The following is a 26,110-nucleotide window of genomic DNA, read 5'->3' on the forward strand; positions in this document are numbered from 1 at the left end:
CAGCAGAGACGGCACATTTTCACGAGCAGCAGAGTGTCCCAAGACTTTGATGTGAGCATCAGCCATTTCAGCAATACAACATTGGTTTTCAGCAGTCTCCAGAGTCATCCCGCAGTAACCCGTCACGTAATTTATCATTGCGGATGCCATGAACAAAACGGTCACGGATAAGGCTATCACATATATCTCTGAAATCGCACCAACTGGCGATGTGCTTCAGTGCACTGACATACAACTCCACAGGTTCTCCCTGTCTCTGGCACCGTGAAAAAAAACAGATGCCGCTCAATAACTAAATTGGTACGTAACTCACATAACTGTCGGAATTTGCGCAGTAGCCAGTCAGGGTCTCAAATAGATTCAGCAGGAGTGATCTGGACACCAGCCTGGTCAAATCTAGCCGGTTCATAGTGAAATCTTCTGGCACAACGAGCAGCTTCTGTGCCTGCCAGACTAAGAAGAATTGACTCTCGAACACCAGGAGTAGCAGTAGGGTGAGCCGCATCAATGTAGTTTGAGAAATCTTCTTCAAATACACACCTCCGTTCTGCAAGATCCTCATCAAATGCCTGGATCTCTGGTTTTCTAAAAGCAGAAGCCATTGGAATACAGTTGAAAAAACAATAAAATAAAATAAAAACAGTACAATTAAGCAAGGAGTGAGTCCGTATACTCTGACACCATGTTGTGATTCTTCTGTTTAAATAACTGAAGTCTTACGCTGTGATAAAGGTCCAAATACTTTATTAACATTACAGCATTGGTAACTTCATACTAGCACATTTCTCTAAGAGTGTGGGAACAAGGCAGGGAGGCTACAGTTAAGCTAGTGGGGGTAGCTACAAAGTATGGCTCATAACATGAGTCACACTGATCTACAATAACCTCTATAAGAACCTCAGTCTTCTACCCTCCAAGAAATAAAGTCCTAGCCTGCCCAACCTCTCCCTATAACTCAGACCCTCGAGTCTGGGAACATCCTCGTAAATCTTTTCTACCTTTTTTCCGGCTTAATGGAATCTTTCCTACTGCAGGATGATTCACCACTTCCTCTGGCAGCTCGTTCCATATATATTTTTCCCCTCTGTGTAAGAACATTTTCCCCAGGATTTCAATTAATTTTTTTACTTTAAAGCTATGCCCTCAAGTTCATGATTTCACTACTCTAGGAACATTGACAGGAAGAGTAGCCTCAAGAATGCAGCTAATATCATCAGACCCATACCACCCTGGCCACATTCTCAGATGGTATAGGTGCCAGGGAAAAGGGATGAGGTCCTGCTGAGTGAATTTAAGGAGTTAGGCAAAAGGTTATAAAGCAGGTCCTCAAAGGTAGTAATCCCTAGATTCATCATCATGTGCTAGTGAGAGTAGTAAAAGGAAGATAGGACAAATTTGTGCCAATATGCACAACACTCAAGTCAAGTCAAGTTTATTCGTCACATACACATCCGAGATGTGCAGTGAAATGAAAAGTGGCAATGCTCGCGGACTTTGTGCAAAAAGACAGACAAACAAACAACCAAACAAACTACAACAGAATGTAACAGAATCACATATTCTTTTTCATATTAAATATTGTGGGCGGAAGGAAAAAGGGAAAAAAACAGCAATTAAAAAAAAAAGCAGTGGTCCAGTAAAGTTAGTCCCTGGTGAGATAGGAGTTTACAGTCCTAATGGCCTCTGGGAAGAAGCTTCTTCTCAACCTCTCTGTTCTCACAGCATGGCAACGGAGGCGTTTGCCTGACCGTAGCAGCTGGAACAGTCCGTTGCAGAGGTGGAAGGGGTCTCCCATGATTTTATTGGCTCTGGAGTTGCACCTCCTGATGTATAGTTCCTGCAGGGGGGCGAGTGAAGTTCCCATAGTGCATTCGGCCGAACGCACTACTCTCTGCAGAGCCTTCTTGTTCTGGGCAGAGCAATTCCCAAACCAGATTGTAATATTTCCGGGCAAGATGCTTTCCACAGTCGCTGAGTAGAAGCACTGGAGGATCCTCGGAGACACTCTGAATTTCCTCAATTGCCTGAAGTGGTAAAGGCGCTGCCTTGCCTTACTCACGAGTGCTGCGACGTGTGATGTCCATGTCATATCCTCAGAGATTTGGACTCCCAGGTAATTAAAGCAGCTCACCATATCCACAGTATCCCCATTTATCCTCATTGATGTGTACGTCCTCGGATGATGTGCCCTCCTAAAGTCCACGATCAGCTCCTTCGTTTTTTTGATGTTCAAGAAGAGGCTGTTGCCCTGACACCAGAGTGCCAGATCAGCCACCTCCTCCCGGTAGGCCTTCTCATCATTGCCTGAGGCTTTATCCACAGGAACTTGGTGGCACTTCGATGGCAGCCTTGCCTACAGTCTGTTCTTTTATTTTTTATTTTTAGTGTGTTTAAAAAGTATGTGTTAATGTTCTCTGGTTTGTTTTATGTGGGGGTTTGGGCAGGGGGGTCAGGGGAAACTTTTTTTCAATCTCTTACCTTGCCGGAGATGCAATTGTCTGGATTGTATTTCCCGCCGCTTTGCGGCCTAACATCGTGGAGCTGGAGGACTTGCTCGGGACTGCGGGGCACCGCGGTGCGTGGACTTACCATCGGAGCCGATTGTCTGCATGGGATCGACGCCCCAACCGTGGCCTGCAGACTTAATATCAAGGGCTCCCAGACTCGGGTTGAGACCGACGTCGGGAAGCTCCAAAAGCCGCACGACATTCATCTAGCCCCGACCCGGGGTAGCTCGCCCGGCGAGGGGGAGCTCTGATTTCCCCCGATACAGGAGCTTGATCGCCCCGACGAGGAGGCCCGCTGCCGGCTATGGGAGTAAGATCGTCCTGTCAATGGAAGGTTAGAGGCCCCCGACTGCTGGAGGACAAAGAAGGGGGAGAGATTTTACTCTTTTTTGCTTTCCATCACAGTGAGGAATGTGGAGGAGTCACTGTGGTGGATGTTTATGTTAAAATGTATTTTGTGTGTTCTGTTGCTTTTTATTGGTATGACTGAATGGCAAATCAAATTCATCGTATGTTGCAAAACACTTGGCTAATCAAGTACGATTATGATTATTATGATTATGAACACCTTCTGGCTGCACAGCCTCCTCCTTGAGAATATTCTGTAGCTGCTCAGAAACATCCTGAGGAGGCAATGCACCATCCTGGAGTCACATTTGTAGCTTCAAAATCTCCTATTGTCCCCATAACTAATGAGTCTCCTATCACAGTTGTCCTGTCTGACTTCAGCCTTCCCCGTTGTGCCTCAGAACCAAGCCGCAGACATTACTTTTATTGCCGATCTCCTCTGAGCAGTCATTCCCCCTTGCAGTACCTGAAAGAGGAATGGCTGAGGAGTTGGCGTAGGGGACAGTAATTTAGATTTTTGGACCATTCGGATCTCTTCTGGGGCAGAGGTGACATGTATAGAGCGGGTCAAGTTACACTTGAACTGGAGGGGATCAATATCATGGTGGCGAGGTTTATGTGCCACTTGGGAGTGTTCAAGAGAAAGGGTGCTTAATTGTCTTGTGTACTGGCACAGAGCATTGGACCTTACTTCCTGCAGCTTTACAGGCTCATTAATGCAATAGAAACATAGAAACATAGAAAATAGGTGCAGGAGTAGGCCATTCGGCCCTTCGAGCCTGCACCGCCATTCAATATGATCATGGCTGATCATCCAACTCAGTATCCTGTACCTGCCTTCTCTCCATACCCCCTGATCCCTTTAGCCACAAGGGCCACATCTAACTCCCTCTTAAATATAGCCAATGAACTGGCCTCAACTACCTTATGTGGCAGAGAATTCCAGAGATTCACCACTCTCTGTGTGAAAAATGTTTTCCTCATCTCGGTCCTAAAAGATTTCCCCCTTATCCTTAAACTGTGACCCCTTGTTCTGGACTTCCCCAACATCGGGAACAATCTTCCTGCATCTAGCCTGTCCAACCCCTTAAGAATTTTGTAAGTTTCTATAAGATCCCCCCTCAATCTTCTAAATTCTAGCGAGTACAAACCGAGTCTATCCAGCCTTTCTTCATATGAAAGTCCTGACATCCCAGGAATCAGTCTGGTGATCCTTCTCTGTACTCCCTCTATGGCAAGAATGTCTTTCCTCAGATTAGGAGACCAAAACTGAACGCAATACTCCAGGTGTGGTCTCACCAAGACCCTGTACAACTGCAGTAGAACCTGCCTGCTCCTATACTCAAATCCTTTTGCTATGAATGCTAACATACCATTCGCCTTCTTCACTGCGTGCTGCACCTGCATGCCTACTTTTAATGACTGATGTACCATGACACCCAGGTCTCGTTGCATCTCCCCCTTTACTAATCGGCCACCATTCAGATAATAGTCTACTTTCCTGTTTTTGCCACCAAAGTGGATAACCTCACATTTATCCATATTATACTGCATCTGCCATGCATTTGCCCACTCACCCAGCCTATCCAAGTCACCTTGCAGCCTCCTAGCATCCTGCCCCCCAGCTTCGTGTCATCCGCAAACTTGGAGATGTTGCATTCAATTCCCTTGTCCAAATCATTAATATATATCGTAAATAGCTGGGGTCCCAGCACTGAGCCTTGCGGTACCCCACTAGTCACTGCCTGCCATTGTGAAAAGGACCCGTTTACTCCTACTCTTTGCTTCCTGTCTGCCATCCAGTTCTCTATCCACATCAATACTGAACCCCCAATACCGTGTGCTTTAAGTTTGTATACTAATCTCTTATGTGGGACCTTGCCGAAAGCCTTCTGAAAGTCCAGATATAACACATCCACTGGTTCTTCCTTATCCACTCTACTAGTTACATCCTCGAAAAATTCTATAGGATTCGTCAGACATGATTTACCTTTCATAAATCCATGCTGACTTTGTCCAATAATTTCACCACTTTCCAAATGTGCTGCTATCCCATCTTTAATAACTGATTCTAGCAGTTTCCCCACTCCCGACGTTAGACTAACTGGTTTGTAATTCCCCGTTTTCTCTCTCCCTCCCTTTTTAAAAAGTGGGGTTACATTAGCTACCCTCCAATCCTCAGGAACTACTCCAGAATCTAAAGAGTTTTGAAAAATTATCACTATTCCTGGGGCTACTTCCTTAAGTACTCTGGGATGCAGCCTATCTGGCCCTGAGGATTTATCGACCTTTAATCCATTCAATTTACCTAACACCACCTCCCGGCTAACCTGGATTTCACTCAGTTCCTCCATCTCATTTGACCCCCGGTCCCCTGCTATTTCCAACAGATTATTTATGTCTTCCTTAGTGAAGACAGAACCAAAGTAGTTATTCAATTGGTCTGCCATGTCCTTGCTCCCCATGATCAATTCACCTGTTTACACAATAGCACAAATTACCAATAACACACAAATAAAGATACAATAATAATCAATGCTAAGTACTAATAATCAGTAACACTTGGTAACCAGATCACAATGGTGCAAAACCAAAATATGCAGTGTAATCAAAACAAAGTCCATAGTTGCTGAGGTAGGGTTGGGGTTAGTGTTGTGCAGTGTTCAAGAGTCTAATGGAAGAAGAACTAGATTGGCAGGGGGACAGGATACAATGCAGTAGTGATGGACTTGGGAGACTGGAAGTCGATACAGAAGTCATTGACACAAATTCAGTAGGCAGGTCAGGCAGGAACACAGCAGGGAGCGAGGTTGGATTAAATTGCATTTATTCTAATGCAATAGACCTGACAGGTAAGGTTGATGAACTCAGGGCATGGATCATTACATGCGGCTGGGATCTTACCTGGCTGAAGGAGGGACAGGACTGGTAGCTTAACATTCCAGGGTACTAATGCTTCAGGCACGATAGAGGTGGGAATACAAGTTGAGGGTGAGTTGATTTATTGAGTTTGAGATGAGATTAATGAGGAATTGTGCAGGGAGGCTATATAGACGGAGCTGAGAAATAAAAAAGGAGATGATCACCTTTTGTGATTGTACTATAGGTCCCCAAATAGTCAACAGTAATTTGAGGAACAATATGCAGAGAGTTGCAGACAGCTGCAAGAGCAATAGGGTTGCCACCATAGACTGGATTTACCATAGTGCCAAGGGTTCAGATTGGGTGTAATTTGTCAAATGTGTTCATGAAAGTTTTTTCAGGCAATATTTAGAGGGCCCTACAAAGGAGATGACAAAGCTTGGCCTACTTTTAGGAAATTGGACAGGACAAGTGACTGAAATGAAATGTGGGTAAACTCTTTGGGACCAGCGACCACAGTTCTATTAGCTTTAAAATAGTTATGGATAATGAGAGCACAGGTCCACATGTTAATATTATAAATTGAGGTAAGGCCACCTTTCATGGTATCAGACAGGAATGTGCAAAAGTTAATTGTTTGTTTTCAAGAAGGAACTGCAGATGCTGGAAGATCGAAGGTACACAAAATTGCTGGAGAAACTCAGCGGGTGCAGCAGCATCTATGGAGCCAAGCCCAGTCTGAAGAAGGGTTTCGGCCCGAAACGTCGCCTATTTCCTTCGCTCCATAGATGCTGCTGCACCCGCTGAGTTTCTCCAGCAATTTTGTGTACCTTTAATTGTTTGTTTGTTTGCAAAGGGATGTCCGGAAAGTGGGATGCTTTTAAAAGTATAATAATGGGAGACTTCAAGGCATGCATGTCCCTGTTAAAGTGAAGGGCAAGGCAGGTAGGAGTAAAGAAACTTGGATGACAAGATAAATTGAGGCTTTGGTCAGGAAAAAAAAGGAGGCATGTGTCGGGTCTGGACTGGTGGGAATAAGTGTATGCCATGAGAGCTAACGAACTGGATATGCAGGGGATGAAGGGATATGAATCATGTGTAGGCAGACAAAATTAGTTTTACTTGGAATCATGTTCGGCATTTTGTGGGACCAATTTGCCTGTTCTTAAGCTATATTGTTTTATGTTCTATATTTATTGAATGGCAGAGCCTTGATGGGTGGCAGATGTCCTGGTGATTTTTTTTCTTGTGTTATTACACACTTGGTTGCCATGTGTCTTTAATGTTTACTTTGGCCGTTTGTAGATGAAGGCAGTGTTCCATTCTCGTGTGTACGGCAGTGTAAATAATTTTGGTCATTGTATATGGGTGAATGTGCAATCACCAAGGAAGTGGTGGACTAATCCCCCTTCTGCTCACTCAGGTGAACAAGGAGGATCCCATGGCATTGTTTCATAGAAGAACAAGAGAGTTCCTCCTCTTTGTCAAGACCAATATTTAGCTCTTGATCAACAGGAATGGAAACCCATAATTTGGTTATCATTTTACTGCCTTTGTGGAAGGCGGAATCATCAGCAAGCATAATGTACCACTTCAGCTTACTTGACAAGGAACCAAGAAGAGAGATGAATGGACATATTTGTACACAGCGATCAGAAAAAACCCTATCTAAAAGTGCAGGGGAACCAAATTCAGTGGCAATTTTCCGAAGAGAACATGATAAATACTGGAAGGGGAGAATTTGTAGAACTTTGGAGAAAAGCCGCAGGGAATAGAACTGGTTGAGTCGCTTCTCATTCTTCTTTGCTTTATTACTCACTTAGATTTTCTTTTCCTTTCATTATTATTTGTTATTGTTGTTGGAGTCTATATACTGCGGCTCAACGTCCACACCGACCAATTTGCTTAACCATAGAAACATAGAAAATAGGTGCAGGAGGAGGCCATTCCGCCCTTCAAGCCAGCACCGCCATTCATTGTGATCATGGCTGATCGTCCCCAATCAATAACCCGTGCCTGCCTTCTCCCCATATCCCTTGATTCCACTAGCCCCTAGAGCTCTATCTAACTCTCTCTTAAATCCATTTGGTGACTTGGCCTCCTCTGCCCTCTGTGGCAGGGAATTCCACAAATTCACAACTCTCTGGGTGAAAAACCTTTTTCTCACCTCAGTCTTAAATGGCTTCCCCTTTATTCTAAGACTGTGGCCCCTGGTTCTGGACTCGCCCAACATTGGGAACATTTTTCCTGCCTCTAACTTGCCCAGTCCTTTTATAATTTTATACGTTTCTATAAGAAACCCCCTCATCCTTCAAAACTCCAGTGAATACAAGCCTAATCTTTTCAATCTTTCCTTATATGACTGTCCCACCATCCCAAGGATCAATCTCGTGAACCTATGCTGCACTGCCTCAATCACAAGGATGTCCTTCCTCAAATTAGGAGACCAAAACTGGACACAATATTCCAGATGTGATCTCACCAGAACCCTATACAACTGCAGAAGAACCTCTTTACCCCTATACTGAAATCCTCTTGTTATGAAGGCCAACATTCCATTAGCTTTCTTCACTGCCTGCTGTACCTGCACGCCAACTTTCAGTGACTGGTGTACAAGGACACCCAGGTCTCGCTGCACCTCCCCCTTACCTAACCTAACCCCATTGAGATAATAATCTGCCGCCTTGTTTTTTTCCGCCAAAGTGGATAACTTCATATTTATCTATATTATACTGCATCTGCCACGCATCTGCCCACTCACTCAACCTGTCCAGGTCACCCTGCAACCTCCTAACATCCTCTTCACAGTTCACACTGCCACCCAGCTTTGTGTCATCCGCATACTTACTAGTGTTGCTCCTAATTCCCTCTTCCAAATCATTAATATATATGGTAAACAGTTGGGGCCCCAACACCGAGCCTTGCGGCACTCCACTCGCCACTGCCTGCCATTCTGAAAAGGACCCGCTCACTCCTACTCTTTGCTTCCTGTCTGCCAACCAATTTTCTATCCATGTCAACACCCTACCCCCAATACCATGTGCTCTATTTTAGTCACCAGTCTCCCGTGCGGGACCTTATCAAAGGCTTTCTGAAAGTCTAGATACACTACACCACTGGCTTCCCTTCATCCAATTTACTTGTCACATCCTCAGAAAATTCCAGAAGATTAGTCAAACATGATTTCCCTTTCATAAATCCATGTTGACTTGGACTAATCCTTTTACTGCTATCCAAATGCCCCATTATTACCTCATTAATAATTGACTCCAGCATCTTTCCCACCACTGAAGTCAGGCTAACTGGTCTGTAATTCCCACTTTTCTCTCTCGCTCCTTTCTTGAAAAGTGGGATAACATTAGCTATCCTCCAATCCTCAGGAACTGATCCTGAATCTATTGAACATTGGAAAATGATCACCAATGCGTTCACTATTTCTTGAGCCACCTCCCTGAGGACCCTGGGATGCAGACCATCAGGCACATTTGACTTTGTTACTCTTTTTCCCTTAACATATCTAAAGAAGCTTTTACTGTCCTTCTTTATATTCCTGGCCAGCTTCCCTTCGTACTTCATCTTTTCAGCCCGTATTGCCCGTTTTGTTTCCTTCTGTTGTCCTATGAAAGCTTCCCAATCCTCTGGTTTCCGGCTACTCTTTGCTGTGTTATACATCTTTTCTTTTAGTTTTATTCTATCCCTAACTTCTCTTGTCAGCCACGGTTGCCTCCAACTCCCCTTAGAACCTTTCCTCCTTTTTGGAATGAAATGATCCTGCGTCTTCCGGATTATGCCCAGATATTCCTGCCATTGCTGTTCCACCGTCATTCCTGCTAGGATCCATTTCCAGTTTACCTTGGCCAGCTCCTCCCTCATGACTTCATAGTCCCTTTTGTTCAACTGCATCACTGACATTTCCGATCTAACCTTCTTCTTCTCAAATTGCAGATTAAAACTAGTCATATTATGATCACTACCTCCAAGTATTAAACTTGGTTCCTTTACCTCGAGTTCTCTTATCATATCTGGTTCATTGGACAACACTAAATCCAGAATTGCCTTTTCTCTGGTCGGCTCCATTACAAGCTGCTCTAAGAATCCATTACAAGCTGCTCTAAGAATCCATTACAAAGCTTGTCCCGCTTGCCCATATCCCTTCAAATATCTTGTACATGTACTTGTTCAAGTGCTTTTTAAATGTTGTGACTGTACCCATCACCATTTCCTCTGACAGCTCATCCATATACCAAACAGCCTTGGTGCGAAAAAGCCGTTCCTCTGGACCCTTTTGAATCCCTCCCCTCTCACCTATGCCATCTAAATGTTGATTCCCCTATCCTCGGAAAAGACTGACTATTCACCTTATGTGTGCTCCTCGTGATTCTGTATACTTCTGTAAGGTCTCACGTCAGCCTCCTCTGTTCTAAAAACCTGTGCGGACCAACTGGCTGGAGTTTTTACGGACATTTTCAACCTGTCACTACTGAGGTCTGAGGTTCCCACCTGCTTCAAAAGGGCATCAATTATACCAGTGCCCAAGAAGAGTAAGGTGACGTTCCTCAATGACTACCGACCTGTGGCACTAACGCCTGTGGTGATGAAGTGCTTCGAGAGGTTGATCATGGCGAAAATCAACTCCTACCTCGACAAAAACCTGGACCCACTGCAGTTTGCTTACCGCCACAACAGATCAACGGTGGATGCGATCTCGCTGGCCCTCCACTCCACTCTGGACCACTTGGACAACAAAAACTCATATGTCAGGCTGTTATTCATCGATTACAGCTCGGCATTTAATACTATCATCCCCTCCAAGCTGGTTACCAAACTCGCAGAACTGGGTCTCTGCGCATCCCTCTGCAATTGGATCCTCGACTTCCTCATTCACAGACCACAGTCTGTTCGTATTGGTGGAAATGTGTCAGACTTGATAACAATCAGCACGGGAGCACCTCAAGGCTGCGTGCTCAGCCCCCTGCTGTACTCACTCTATACCCATGACTGCGTAGCCGGTCATAGTGCGATCTCCATCATCAAGTTCGCTGATGACACCACTGTTGTGGGACGTATCACTGATGGGGATGAGTCCGAATATAGAAGAGAGATTGAGCAACTGTCCATATGGTGCCAGCACAATAACCTGGCCCTCAACACCAGCAAAACCAAGGAACTGATTGTGGACTTTGGAAGGAGTAGGATGGGGATCCACAGTCCCGTTTATATCAACGGGTCAACGGTTGAAAGGGTCAAGAGCTTCAAATTCCTGGGCGTGCACATGTCTGAAGATCTTTCCTGGTCCGAGAACACTGATGCAATTATCAAGAAAGCATATCAGCGCCTCTAATTCCTGAGAAGATTACGGAGAGTCGGTTTGTCAAGGAGGACTCTCTCTAACTTCTACAGGTGCACAGTAGAGAGCATGCTGACCGGTTGCATCGTGGCTTGGTTCGGCAACTTGAGCGCCCTGGAGAGGAAGAGACCAAAAAAAGTAATAAACACTGCCCAGTCCATCATCGGCTCTGACCTTCCTTCCATCGAGGGGATTTATCGAAGTCGCTGCCTCAAAAAGGCTGGCAGTATCATCAAAGACCCACACCATCCTGGCCACACACTCATCTCCCTGCTACCTACAGGTAGAAGGTTCAGGAGCCTGAAGACTGCAACGACCAGGTTCAGGAATAGCTACTTCCCCACAGCCATCAGGCTATTAAACCTGGCTCGGACAAAACTCTGAACATTAATAACCCATTATTTGTTATTTGCACTTTATCAGTTTATTTATTCATGTGTTTTGTAGTCAATGCTTATTATGTTCTGTGTGTTGAAGCAAAGCAAGAATTTCATTGTCCTATCAGGGACACATGACAATAAACTTGAACTTGAACTTGAAAACAGTGCATGCTATCCATTCTAACTCAGGCCCTCCAGACCTGGTGACATCTTCATAAATCTTATTTGCATCCTTTTCAGTTTACTGACATCCTTTCAATAGCAGGGCTTCTACAAGTGTATGTGGCCTCACCAAACGTGGCCTCACCAACATCTTTTTCATCTATAACACATTGTCTTCAGTTGAAACCAGTCTTCAATGAATTCTGCTCACTGCTGTTTTCTTTATATTCCCATTTTTTCTCTCTTTTTGTTACGTTAGAATGCTGGACGTAGACAATTATTGCTTGGTTTTAATCGCTCCCACTGTTCAGAGGTTTGGATTTAAGAATCCTCCACCAGATCGTCTGTCGAAGCTTAGTCATTGAATAAAAAAACAAGGAAATCAATAGTTTGCATGGGAAAGTGGTGCTGAGGTAAAAGGTTGGCAGTGATCTGATTGAATGACGGAGCAGATGTTATTTTTGTCCTTTCCTATGTCGTTCTAAAATATCCATTGAGATATATGGGTATATGGGCCTTAAGCAAGGCCCAACTTAGCCAGGGTCCCTGAACTGACTCTCTTGTTTAAATACAGGGAAATCTCAGCAGGTTTGTGCTCTTGCATTAGATTCCACCTGGAGCTAAGGGACAGAATTGCCTGCAGGAATCTATTAAAAAATTCCAAGTCCTGAAACCGCTGCCTGCTCACTGCTGGATGATGAGTCATGGGACACAAGGGAGAAGAACTTCAAATATCATTGATTATGGGTTCAGGAATGAAAGCGGTTGTCGAAGGTGGGTCACACTGAGTTGCAGGAAGGGCGGCGCAGTGGTAAAGTTGTTGCCTTAAGGGCCTGTCCCACGAGCATGTGACTCCATGCGGCAAGCGCGACCTAACGTGGTCGCTTGAGCCGTACGGCCTCGCGGGGCCGGTCCCACTTCGATCGCCGGAGCCGTATGGAGTTGTGCGGAGCTGGTCCCGACATCGCACAGAGCTCCGAAAAACTGACCGTGTTCAAAAATTCCGCGCGGCAACACCCTGCCGGCCCGCAGCCGCCTCGACGCCGTACGCACCACCTCGACAGAGTACTCAGCGTCTTGACGCCGTACGTCACGCATGAACTACCCGCGGACTTCGCTCGAACTTCACGTCACTCACTCGACCTCCGCGCGGTCCCCGCTTCCAGCTTGGTCGTGCTCGCCGCATGCAGGCGCATGCTGGTGGGACCGGCCCTGTACGGGGATCACTCGACCTTCGTGCGGCCCCCGCTTTCGGTTAGGTCGCGCTTGCCGCATGCAGGTCGCATGCTCGTGGGACAGGCCCTTTACAGCGCCAGAGACAGGGGTTCAATCCTGACTATGGGTGCTGTCTGTACAGAGTTTGTACGTTCTCACTGTGACCGCGTGGGATTTCTCCGGGTGTCCTGGTTTCTAATCACATTCCAAAGATTTATAGGTTTGTAGGTTCATTTACTTCGGTTAAAAACAAATGGTAAATTGTTCTTAGTGTATAGGATAGTGTTAGTGTACGGGGGTGATCTCTAGTCGACGATGGACTCGGTGGGTTGAAGGGCCAGTTTCCGTGCTGCTCCAACGTCTAAAAGAAAGAGTTTCAGGAGGTTGCAGATCTTGAAATCTTCTCATCCAAACATGCACCTTTGGCAGTTTTCACTAGATCACGATCAGAACTGAAGCCTTGGCTACTTTCTATCGTTTGATATGCATGACTCCAACATCACTGTCGGCGACACACTTGCGAGAGGTGCCCCAGAGAATTGAATTCATGTGGCAATGTCATAGCCAGTTAGCAGGTATTGGCAGACAATATCTTACGCTTCTTTTCTTCTCCGTCATTCATATTTTTTAAACACACTTCATTCAACCTGCTCAGGCTAACTATGATCGATAAAACCCATATAAATACACAGACCCACTCGTGGCTTTTATAAGGATTTGTGTCACAATTAAAATGTACATGTGAACAGTTCAGCTGAATTGTCAAGACAAACATGAAGGCTTGGGATTGTACTTGTCATGTGCAGCATTTGGATTGCAAAGAAGATAGCTTCATTGTGATCAAAATTGCTTAAATTGACTGCCGTGGACCGATAACAATGTGAATGAAATGCTTGTGCATGTTCCGCAGTCCCATTTGCCAGATTTACACTGTACAAACTGTTTGCTCTTTAAGTAATGACTTTTATTAGAAAAATGTCAAAGTGTCAGTTAATTATGATGAAAATTTGTCTGGAATATAAGCCTTTCTAAGTTAATTGCACCATCTGCTTTGAATATACTGAGCTGGTCTCTGCAGAAATCACCCAGTAAACAAGTGTCTGGTAGCATTGTGCTAGACATTAAAAATGGTAACACCAGAATTCCACCTGGGTGTCAGCAAATTCACAGACTTGGAAAAACCACAATGAATTTTATTTGTAAAGTGTTTTTTCAATTAAAGCCATTCATGTACATGGTTTTAAATATTAAGGTACAATGCTTGTATTCCTTTCCCCCCCCCTTTCACTATATCCATCCTGACTGAGATTTGAGACGTGGACTGACCAGTATGTGTATTCAGACTGGGTATTCCCCTAACAGCATCGTGGGAAGCTGTTAGCAGCAATTTGCTGATAGCAGAGTGACTGTATTGGTTCAACCCAGCTATTGTGCATGCTAAGCACTACACATTTCAGTCTAGAGGGAAAAAAAACCTGAAGGATCCATCTGCTCGTTTCTGCTGCACTGGGTTGATGTAAGATTACATTAATCTGGTTGCTTGTCAGGACAGGTTAGGGAAAGCAGGCAAATGGGAAAGATTTTGGATACATTGTTCATCAGGAAATTGCAAAGCTCTTCAAAACATGCAAGTAACAGTGCAGGATTACAACCAATGCTAATAACAGTTTCTTAAACCTGAGCAGTATTTCTGTCTTTGTGATATATAGTGCCCTCCATAATGTTTGGGACAACAACCCATCATTTATTTATTTGCCTCTGTGCTCCACAGTTTGAGATTTGTAATATAAAAAATTACATGTGGTTAAAGTGCACATTGTCAGATTTTATTAAAGGGTTTATTTATACATTTTGATTTCACCATGTAGAAATTACAGCTGTGTTTATACATCGTTCCCCCCATTTCAGAACACCATAATGTTTGGGACACATGGCTTCACAGGTGTTTGTAATTGCTCAGGGTGTTTAAATGCCTCCTTAATGCTGGTATCAGAGAGCTCTCAGCACCTAGTCTTTCCTTCAGTCTTTCCATCACCTTTGGAAACTTTTATTGCTGTTTATCAACATGAGGACCAAAGTTGTGCCAATGAAAGTCAAAGAAGCCATTATGAGACTGAGAAACAAGAATAAAACTGTTAAAGGCATCAGCAAAACATTTGGCTTACCAAAGTCAATTGTTTGGAACATCATTGAGAAGAAAGAGAGCACTGGTGAGCTTACTAATCGCAAAGGGCCTGGCAGACCAAGGAAGACCTCCACAGCTGATGACAGAAGAATTCTCTCTATAATAAAGAAAAATCCCCAATCACCTGTCCGACAAATCAGAAACACTCTTCAGAAGTCAGGTGTGGATTTGTCAATGACCACTGTCCGCAGAAGACTTCATGAACAGAAATACAGGGGCTACACTACTAGATGCAAATCATTGGTTATCCGCAAAAATAGGATGGCCAGGTTACAGTTTGCCAAGAAGTACTTCAAAGAGCAACCACAATTCTGGAAAAAAGGTCTTGTGGACAAATGAGATGAAGATTAACTTATATCAGAGTGATGGCAAGAGCAAAGTATGGAGGAGAGAAGGAACTCCCCAAGGTCCAATGCATACCACCTCATCTGTGAAACACGGTGGTCGGGGTGTTATGGCCAGGGCATGTATGGTTGCTGAAGGTACTGGCTTACTTATCTTTATTGATGATACAACTGCTGATAGTAGCAGCATAATGAATTCTGAAGTGTATTCTGAATTCTGAAGTTCTGCCTCAGAGGGCGATGGAGACAGGTTCTCTGGATGCTTTCAAGAGAGAGCTAGGTATGGCTCTTAAAAATAGCGGAGTCAGGGGATATGGGGAGAAGGCAGGAACGGGGTACTGAATGGGGATGATCAGCCATGATCACATTGAATGGCGGCGCTGGCTGAAAGGGCCGAATGGCCTACTCCTGCACCTATTGTCTATTGTCTATTGTATAGACACATCCTATCTGCTCAAGTTCAAACAAATGCCTCAAAACTCATTTTCCGGCAGTTCATTCTACAGCAAGACAATGATCCCAAACATACTGCTAAAGCAACAAAGTAGTTTTTCAAAGCTAAAAAATTGTCAATTCTTGAGTGGCCAAGTCAATCACCCGATCTGAACCCAATTGAGCATGCCTTTTATATGCTGAAGAGAAAACTGAAGCGAACTAGCCCCCAAAACAAGCATAAGCTAAAGATGGCTGAATACAGGCCTGGCAGAGCATCACCAGAGAAGACACCCAGCAACTGGTGATGTCCATGAATCACAGACTTCAAGCAGTCATTGCATGCAAAGGATATGCAAACAATACTAAACATGACTACTTTCATTTACATGACATTGCTGTCACCCAAAAATTATGGTGTCCTGAAACGGGGGGACTATGTATAAACGCTGCTGTAATTTCTACATGGTAAAACCAAAATGTATAAAAATGGCCTTTATTAAAATCTGACTATGTGCACTTTAACCACATGATTTTTTTCTATTACAAATCTCAAGTTGTGGAGTACAGAGGCAAATAAATAAATATTGTCCCAAACATTATGGAGGGCACTGTTTTTTTTGTGAGGGTGTGTTATGTGGAAGTCTGTCTGTAGTGAGAATATAAGGTGTGAGAGGGTATGCACATGACTTTGAGGGAGTGTCTCGTATGTCTGTATGTGGGGTTGCGTTCTGTGTGTAACTTTTGTGTTTTGTGAGGATGTGTTTTGCGTTTATGAGTGTGGTTGTTGTGTGAGTCTGTGTTGGATCAATGTGTGTTCGCGTCAACTTGTACGTGTGTGTGTTCTCAACCTGTTTTTTAAAGGCTCCATTATGAAATGAGGAGCAGCAGCGATAATCGGAGTCTTGCCCTCGGTTTCCGAGCTCCAGCACTTTCCAGCGTTGTGTAGATTTCCTTCTTTCGTTGTTTCTTTCCTTAATGACTGTCAATTTGTGACCTTGCAGGTTGAGCATCCTGTCACTGAATGCATTACTGGCCTGGACCTGGTCCAAGAAATGATCCGCGTTGCCAAGGGTTACCCACTTTGCCACAAGCAAGCTGATATTCCCATCAATGGCTGGGCAATAGAATGCAGAGTGTATGCAGAGGTAATTTTTTGTTGGCATCACAATTCATGCCAAATGCTCTCTGGCAGATTTAGAGTTGGGATAGAAATGTTTAGTCGTTCAATTGGAATATAAAACCACAAAGCATATTGTGGATGTCACTGGTGTTAGATGATGCATGCAGAACAATAGCAACCCCTCCCCCAGCCTCCCCAAACTTCAGCACTTTTTCTTCGGTGCAGAGATCCTTGTTTAATTGCCTATAACATCCTGAAGGCTTTGTGCTGTTGCTTTCTCTAGTCTTTTAAGGCACACCAATAATTTTGCAACTTGTTATGCTAATCAGGAAACCGATGCAAACCTTTTGAATGGGCGAGGTGTTTATTGGTCATTTGCTCGGTGATAAAAAATAAGAAAAAAGGGTCCAAGCACTATTTAATGTCTTAAGTGATCAAAAATAGCCCCATCAATGGTTTCAGTGTGTATACACAGCTAACCTTGCTTCCTGTGTTTTCTTTTAAAGTTAATGCTTCCTCTTGTTTGAACTTCCTTTTCTAGGATCCCTACAAATCCTTTGGACTACCTTCAATTGGGCGTCTCTCTCAGTATGAAGAGCCATTACACGTGCCCAACGTAAGTTATCTGAATAACCACCATGTTTGCTGAACAGCTGTTGATGTAATCCTTTAAATGTATATTTAAACAAAATCAGTTCTGACATCTCAGCATGATACGAAAACATTAGAAACTCCTGCACTCAATTTTCCATTCTACACAAGGAATAAAATGGTAACAAACACTGTAAACACAGATAGAAGAATAAAGATCACTCAAAACACGAGCTTCTTGAAAAGTACTCTTTCCAGGAGAACATCGGTATGGGATCGCTGAACGATTTCCATCCATAAAATAGCTTAATCCGGGCGGAATGAAATACTACAAAAGGTCATGGCATTTTAGCTACACATACTGTAAGTGAGTTGTGTTCCTAGCTGTTCGGCTGCTAAGCATCACAAGTGAGATTCAAAAGAGATTCACTTGGTTAACTTCAGGAAGGAGACAATTCCCCCATCATAAGAAGCCAAAGAAATACAATTGATATTCTTTGGAGTTTAAGGGTGACCTTATTGAAACACATAAGAAACTGCGGAGGAATAATAAGGTGAATGTTATTCAAGTCTTGTCAGGCCAAGTTAATGGATATTTTTAAGGTGGAGATTGACAGATACTCAATTAAGTAGGGTGTCTGGGGTTATGGGGCGAATGTAGGAGAATGGGGTTGAGAAGGAAAGATAGTTCAGAAAGATAGGAGACCTCTCACGACCATACAGGCGACCTCTGGCGACATGTCGCGGGCGACCTCTCACGACCATAGGAGACCTCTCACGACCACACAGCCTGTCTGGTCGTGAGAGGTCTCCTATGGTCATGAGGTCTCCAAAGAGTCGTAGCGTCTTTCTGGTCGCTGCCGAATTTTCAACATGTTGAACATTTTGGTGACCTATCACGGGTGCCGGCAGTCACCTGTAAAGGTCACGTAAGTGGGACAGACCCTTATTTTTAACTGAGATTGATGGATTTTTATTAACCAAAGGGATAGTGGGCAAAATTGGCTATGGCGAGTCCAGACACAGGCCATGGTGATTTCATCCATGGTGGAGCAGGTATGGAGCAAAATGGTCCTTCTGTTCATGATAATGAGCTGACCAATTTATAATGCTGCCACAATCATTCATTCACTTACGACGCAAAACTTGGTTTGAATTGTGATTCATAATGAAGAGGTAATGTTAGTAAACAAAAAAAATCAACTTACGTAATTAAATAAATTCCCATCAGATGTAACAATAGGAAAACATTGAAAGTGTTTCAGAATTTCATTGCGCCATCCTATTTTGTGGTTGTTTCCAGACTCATTACATGCAACCTGGGTTTTATTGATTGCATTTGGGACCATGCATAATTGTGCAGACCTTGCTCAGATTTCACTTTTGGGCATACATAGTTTGTGTAGAAAACTGAGTGCAATTACCCCTCTGCTCACTGAACGCAGTATCATTGTTCAGCTCCTTATGGAAGCTTTCCTGGCTTTCCCATCGTCCTGATTTCAGAAATCCAGAATTAAAGCTAATTGTCTTTTTGCGGAGTGAAGATGCAGGAAAATGCAGCAGTCTGAAGTGTGAACGTGTGGGGAGATTTGCCATTTGCCTCTAGATAAAATGATGTCAAACCTTTTGCCCTTGCAAGTTTTGCAATTTGCAGTTTTTAAAGCACACAACCTGTTGAAAGTGCAAGTGATAATGGACATATTCTACCCCCTACAGCTCCTGTTCCACCAAATCCTCCTTCAATTAATGCTGCAGCAGGAGTTTTATGTAATAACACTTAGGCTTGTAAGACATCAGCATATAAAAAAAAAACAATTAAAATGCCTTAAATGTTCTGCGTACTGCTGTTATTTGCTTGTGTGAATGTTGCTTGTCAGCTAAATGGACCAAGGAACAGACAACGTGATTGGGAGCAGGGGAGTGCACAATAAGCTTTGTCTATCATTATTGCTGGGAGCAATCAAATTGATGCCAGCGGGACGGTAGATGCTGTTGACAGCTGTAATTATATATCTCCATGGTGATCACTTTTGGCCTGTCACGAGGGTCTGCAAGCCTCCTCCCCCTGCAAACATTTAATCAGATTGTTCTGTCACTTGTCAGGTAAACGAGGCAGACAGGGAGTAGTGCTTAGGGGAGAGGTGAATGGAGAATGATGGGTGGGGAGATGCCTGATAGCTTCACGTGGCTTGTCAGGGTACCGATAAGCAGAATTTTTAATTACGCTGGAGGCTTGAGAACATTGCTAAACAGATTATGTTGAGCGGGATCTGACATTTGTTCAGCTTTTCTGTTATCTTCATTCTGCTTCATATCAATAACATGACAGTTATTTTTCACGTGAAAAGATTTGACAAGTGGCTGAGTGTGCAACACACAAGTTTGCTCATTTGTAAGTTGTAGGCAGTACTTCCTATTACTCTTTAAAATATAATGATATGTGCATCAAATGTAAAGTTTTGAAAGAATAATGCTTTTCATTATCACGTTGAAATGATGATAGTCCAAAAAACGTAGTCAAGAATGAATAGGGAATATTTATAATTATTTGAGCCTTTCAATCATTAGTAAAAAACAAAGCCCTTAGGATGCTCAAAATGTGCAGGAAATACTCAGTAGCGTGATTGTATCAATGGGAAGGAATAAAGTTCTATATTTTATTAGTATGGCCATTTCGGCCCATCGCGTCCATGCTACGCATTCACTCAGCAGTTATCAGTAAGCAATGGTAACCTATTTTCCCGATATTTCCATCAACGTCCCCAGATTCTACCACTCATCCACACGTCAGGCAATTTACTATGGTCAATTAACCCACCAACCCACCGTCTTTGTGACATGAGGGAAGTTGGAGCAGCCATGGGAAACTAGCATGGCCACAGGGAGAACATACAAAGTCCACATACAGACAATACTGGAGATTAAGGTTGAACACAGCCACCGGAGCTTTGAGGCAGTGGCTCAATTAAATTAGCCACTGTGCCATCCTGAGTATTTCAGATTAAACTTTTGTTAAGAAAAAGTTAGAGAGGAAACATTTAACATTCTGTCTCGCTTGCTTTGCACCCAATTGCATACCTTTTGTTTCATGTTCATGTTCTAGGAGCAGAATTAGGCCATTTGGCCCATCAAGTCAACTCCGCCATTCAATCATGGCTGATCTATCTTTCCCTCTGAAACCCCATTCTCCTGCCTTCGTCCCATAACCCCAGACACCTATACCAATCAACAATCTGTCAATCTCCACCTTAAAAATATACATTGACGGCCTCCACAGCCACCTTCACCCTTAACTTTGCCCTTCTCTGGATTTGCTAATTGTATTCTGCCTAGTATTGCAGAATGCTGTGCAAAGCACCGTCGCAACTTGGCTAAACCCAGAGCCTCTATCACCGAAAGGACGTGTGCAACAGGAGCATGGGAATACCATCACCTGCAAGCTCCCCTGTAATCATAAACCCTCCTGGCTTGGAAATATATCTCCGTCCCATCATTGCAGCTGTTCTTATTCCTGGAACTCACCTATACTGCAGAAAATCTTTACCATGCAGACGTCGGTTGTTCAGGAAGGTGGCTCACCCACCTTCTCAGGGAAAATTGGAAATGAGTAGTAAATGTTGCCTGCATCACATCAGTGACAAAAAAAGGCACATTATGATAAAACTAAGAGCAAGTGTGGTTGACAAAAGGACCAGCTGTGAGTTAGTTGATTTTTCATGCTGAGGAGGTTTGGAATGGAACGAAAATAAAAAGTAAAACAGTTCCCTCAGGTAGACATCCTTCAAAGCCTATGAGCAAATTTGTCGTTACAATTCTTTGTGTTTTTAAAATACGATTCAATATCTTACAGGAACTTATATATGTGCATTGGATGTGAATTTTGAACAACTGTAGACACATCAGCAATGACACAGCTGCAATACAGTGCCCGAAGGTAATAGTGAGAAGACACTCTGCCTTCTTCACATACAGTATCCTAACTTGGATTATAGACTCCTCAATCTAACTCCAACTTCTTACAAATGTACAATGGCCTAGGTTTCAAATTGTTTCAGTTTTAAAGTTCTCGTCCATCCCTCCATGGCCTTGCTCTTCCCTGTTTTTATGAGCATTTCCAGCCCTGCAATCCTCTGGGATCTCACTGCGCCTACAAATCCTTCCTGATTTCTACTGGTTCATTGCAGGTTCAGCTGCTCCGGACTCTTGTTCCAAAATCCCTTACCCCATGTCTCAAACTCTCTCCTTCTCTTAGATGTTGCTTAAAACCTGCCTCGTTGTCTGAATGCTTAGTCACGTCCTAATATCTGTATGAATTGTCTAATTTTGTCTTGCAAAGTGGCTTAGGCAGCTTTGTTACATTAGAGATGCTGCAAAGATGCAAGTCCACCTCACCGTCTGTCCGGAGTATTAATTACAATTTTGTGGTGTTACATGAGGTTCCCGCTGTCACTTATTTATTGTATCTGTTCATCTGATCAGGAAAGCACTAAATTGATGCATAATCACTAGGAATTGAATTACTTGAACGTGATTAGTTGTACTCTTCATCATTGCATTCTGATTGCGAGGAATGCAGTATTAAACGTCTCCTCATTTCTCAATGAAGATTTGCTGTTTTCTCCAAGCTGAGCCCCCAAACTAGATCAAGTCCAGGGCCAGCATGGTTGCAATGACCATGAGTTTTCTGCAAGTTACAGGCACTTCCATCCCACTGCTGATCTTGTAGAATGAATTCATACGTATCTTGTTGGCTCATATAGTCGTTTCACCTCTGGTAATTGATCGAAGGAATCCATCCTAGTTGTGGTCAGGCCCCACCCATGTCACTTCCTGCACAATACCTGTCCTTTACTTGTGACTTACCCAGAATTAGTTTGTGTATGTGCGGAGATTGTTGACATGGCAAAAGAAAATGCATTTGCTTGTGTGTAGTGATGGTCCTTCTCCGGCACTAATTGTCGTTTAGCAGAGCTTAAAGACACAGCATGGAAACAGACCCTTCGGCCCACCTAGTCCACACCGACCATTGATAACTCATTCACGCTTGTTCATTGTTATCCTAGTCCCTACACACTGGGGACAATTTACAGAAACCAATTAATCTACAAACCTGAAATCTGAAGAAGTGTCTCGACCCGAAACGTCACCCATTCCTTCGCTCCATAGATGCTGCCTCACCCGCTGAGTTTCTCCAGCATTTTTGTCTACCTTCGATTGTTTCAGCATCTGCAGTTCCTTCTTAAACAATCTACAAACCCGCATGTCTTTGGGATGTGGGAGGAAACCAGATTACCAGGAGGAAACCCACACGGCCACAGGGAGAACATGCAAACTTCACACAGACAGCACCTGAGGTCCGCGTCAAATTTGGGTCTTTGGTGCTGTGAGGTCGCTGCTCTGTGCCACCTTCTGGGCTTTAACTGTTGAATCTAGTTGATTCTCTGCAACCACTGGTTTGGCATTATGGTGAGCTGTAAAAATCCAAAGACATGAGCTCATATACAACCAGAAAATTCATGAATTTTAAATTCAGTTAAAATAACCTGGGATTAAAATGAAAAACTAGCCATCAGTAATGGTGATCACAGGACTATTGATTTTTTATAAAGTTTATCTGGTTCATTTCTTCAGGGCAGGGTATTGCCATCATTACTCAATCTGGTCACTTAAAATGGAGGTGCATGGAAATTCCTTTCCACATATGATTGTGGAGGCTAGATCATTAGATATATTTAAGGTGGAAGCAGATAAATACGAAATATGGCAGGATTGAGGGCTATGAGGACTTGGCACATAGTTGAGGCCAGCATGGATTTGCATAGGTCTGAAGAAGGGTCTCGACCCAAAACGTCACCCATTCCATCTCTCCAGAGATGCTGAGTCACTCCAGCTTTTTGTATCTATCTTCGGTTTAAACCAGCATCTGCAGTTCCTTCTTACACATAGATCAGCCATGATCATATTGTCCGGCGATGCATGTTTGTGGGGCCTGATGGCAGTCTATTTCCTATTTTCTTGTGTTCATGTGTATTTCCACTGACTGGTTAGCACACAACAACAGCTTTGGTACATGTGGCAATAAACTAAACTCAACTCAATATATGATTCTGGACCAACCTATATGATTGACACTTAAGATCCCTCTGAAATGCCCCAGTAAGGAACAACTACATTTTTACTGGGACTGGTGATGAGTCTTGCATCAGACCCACTACATTAGTGCTGCACAAATCTCCTGTCAGAGATGGACAGTGTTTGCAGAAATAATTTGGCTTGAATATTTATCTCGGCTTCATCTCTCTCCCAGGAAGAGGCATGATTTCTTATAGGGTAGAAGTGTCTGCATGTTGTATTAGACGATGTGACACCACTGTGAGTGTGTGTGTGTGTAACACATGCTTTCTCTTGTCCACTATTGTTCACATCCTTTAAAAAGAGGCAAAGAAGAAAAACTGAAATCAAAGGGACAAAATGCAAATTAAGCCAATTTGAACGCAGGTTAATGTTCTCTAAGCTAGCTTCAATCAATCTCGGTACAATTTGTTCACAGTGTTGGAAATAAAGACATCGCTGCAGCAGCCTTGAGCTGCAACAGACAAGAAAATCTGTATTTTAATTCCCTGGACAATCATCCAAATTAGAATATTAAAAATTTGCAGGAGACATTGTCATGACCATCTTATGCCTGCCTCATTGCAAACAGATGTGCTGCTGCCGCTGTTTATTATGAGGGTTTCTTCCCCTGGTGCAGATCTATGAGAGTGTTCTTGGGTTTATTTTGTCGCAGTGTAGTATCTTGGAGCCCTGCTGTTCCAGCAGCTTCGACTTACTTTTGGTTCTCGAGATCCCTGTGATGATTCTATCTGCCTTGAAATTTTTTTGATTGGTTTTTAAATATTTTGTTGGCTGTATCTTGACAACAGCAATTTAATAAATACTTATAACCTATGAACAGCTAATTTAAACAATGTTTCTTACAACTAATCCCAACATCACACTAATGAAGTCAAACAGTGAAGGAAACCAGAGTCTGCAATGCACTAACTTTCTTTTTGATAAACCGAACTCCTGTGTCGTATACCATGGCCATACTGTTTAATGGGACAGTGAGCTGGATGTCTCATAGGTTATGGAAAAAAGCTGTGTAAATAGTAATCTCTCCTGGGGAAATACAGGAATAACAGTTGTACTGTTGGGGTGAAGGTATGATGGTAATATTGTAGAATATGCAGTGCATCATGTTGAATTAATTTAAAGAACTTCAAATGCTCAACTGTCAGAGATTCCAGTCTCTTCACTGAATAGTCAATTAATTTGTAATATGTAATATTGTATTATATGCAACGTGTCTACTATGTATTGTTGTTTTGGGACAAGTTTTTGTACTCGTTTGAATTAAAACATGTGTTACCTATTGCTTCCTTCATCGTCAACAAAACACAACAGCTTTAGGCTTGAATTATTATGGGTTTGTTTCTTTTTATCAGGTTCGTGTTGACAGTGGCATTCAGGAAGGAAGTGACATAGGCATTTATTACGATCCTATGATTTCAAAAGTAAGTGTATTTTTGTTTGAGGTATTCATGGTTTATCAATTTAGTGGAAGAGTGATGTGCTTTCATGGGACATTTGTTGCTCACGTCACACCTTGTCCCTGGCCAGAACTACACTGGGCGTCTGGCTGTGTCAATCTCGTTAATCATTGGGGGATGCTCAAGAGCAGTTTAAAGCTATTTCGTTTTGTTAATCCCTCTCCCCGGTGACATAATTAAATGACATATCAGAAACGCTACATAGGACAAGATCGGTAGAATGATATGGAATGAGTCTCTTCGGTTCATCTTTTGAGAGTGCTCGTTTGAACAATCCTGTTTTCTGCTACTTTGCAGTCCTGCATATTTCTGTTAAAGGTCGCAGCTGAGGTGTTATTTCAATATTAATGTTCATCATTTTCATCATCATTTTCATTCTCACAACTCTTATTTAACTTTAGACATTTTTAACTTCAATATTTCAGACTACAGTACTTTATTCAGTGAGCTAGGTTATGTTGGCAATGGAGAGTGTCTTCTTGTGGTCAGGTACTAAAATCAATTTGATGTTACAAAGGATTGAGCAGATTGTTTCAACTACTGTTGTTTACCCTGTGATCTAATTTAATCCTAATTGATTTTTGAAGGCAATGGGTAATTAAATCGGATGTAGAGGCATCGGTGAAGATGATGAAACTATTCATGATTGTACTAGCATTGAGAGATTACGCTCAATTAAAAAAGTTACACATGCGGAAAGTGAAGCATAAACACAAAATGATGTATCAATCAATCAATCAGATGTATTCATCACATACACAATAAAGTGCAGTGAAATGAACTTGCCAGCAGTGGTACAATCAAAAAGAACACACGATACACAATAAAATTGAACACAAACATCCACCACAGCATTCTTCACTGTGGTTGAAGGCACAAAGTACAATCAGTCCTCCTCCATTGTTCCCCCGTGGTCGGGGCCATGAACCTACGCAGTCGCCGCTGCGGGCGGCCAGATGTACAGGCCCTCTCTTCTGGAAGGTAAGTCCCGAATCGGTGCTTCCCTACCGGAGACCGCGGCT

General features: G+C 43.2%; 1 protein-coding gene across 1 annotated transcript in view; it reads left to right on the forward strand.

Moving 5' to 3' along the window:
- pcca (propionyl-CoA carboxylase subunit alpha) overlaps window positions 1-26,110 on the forward strand; it is a 437,485-nt gene that overhangs the window by 197,162 nt on the left and 214,213 nt on the right. Inside the window, exons 13-15 of the mRNA XM_033023091.1 lie at window positions 16,787-16,930; window positions 17,447-17,521; window positions 24,984-25,052. Coding sequence (XP_032878982.1) covers window positions 16,787-16,930; window positions 17,447-17,521; window positions 24,984-25,052 — 288 coding nt within the window. The remainder of the gene's footprint in view (window positions 1-16,786; window positions 16,931-17,446; window positions 17,522-24,983; window positions 25,053-26,110) is intronic.

The sequence above is a fragment of the Amblyraja radiata genome, chromosome 6 (genome assembly GCF_010909765.2).
Source record: "Amblyraja radiata isolate CabotCenter1 chromosome 6, sAmbRad1.1.pri, whole genome shotgun sequence".
NCBI lineage: Eukaryota > Metazoa > Chordata > Chondrichthyes > Rajiformes > Rajidae > Amblyraja > Amblyraja radiata.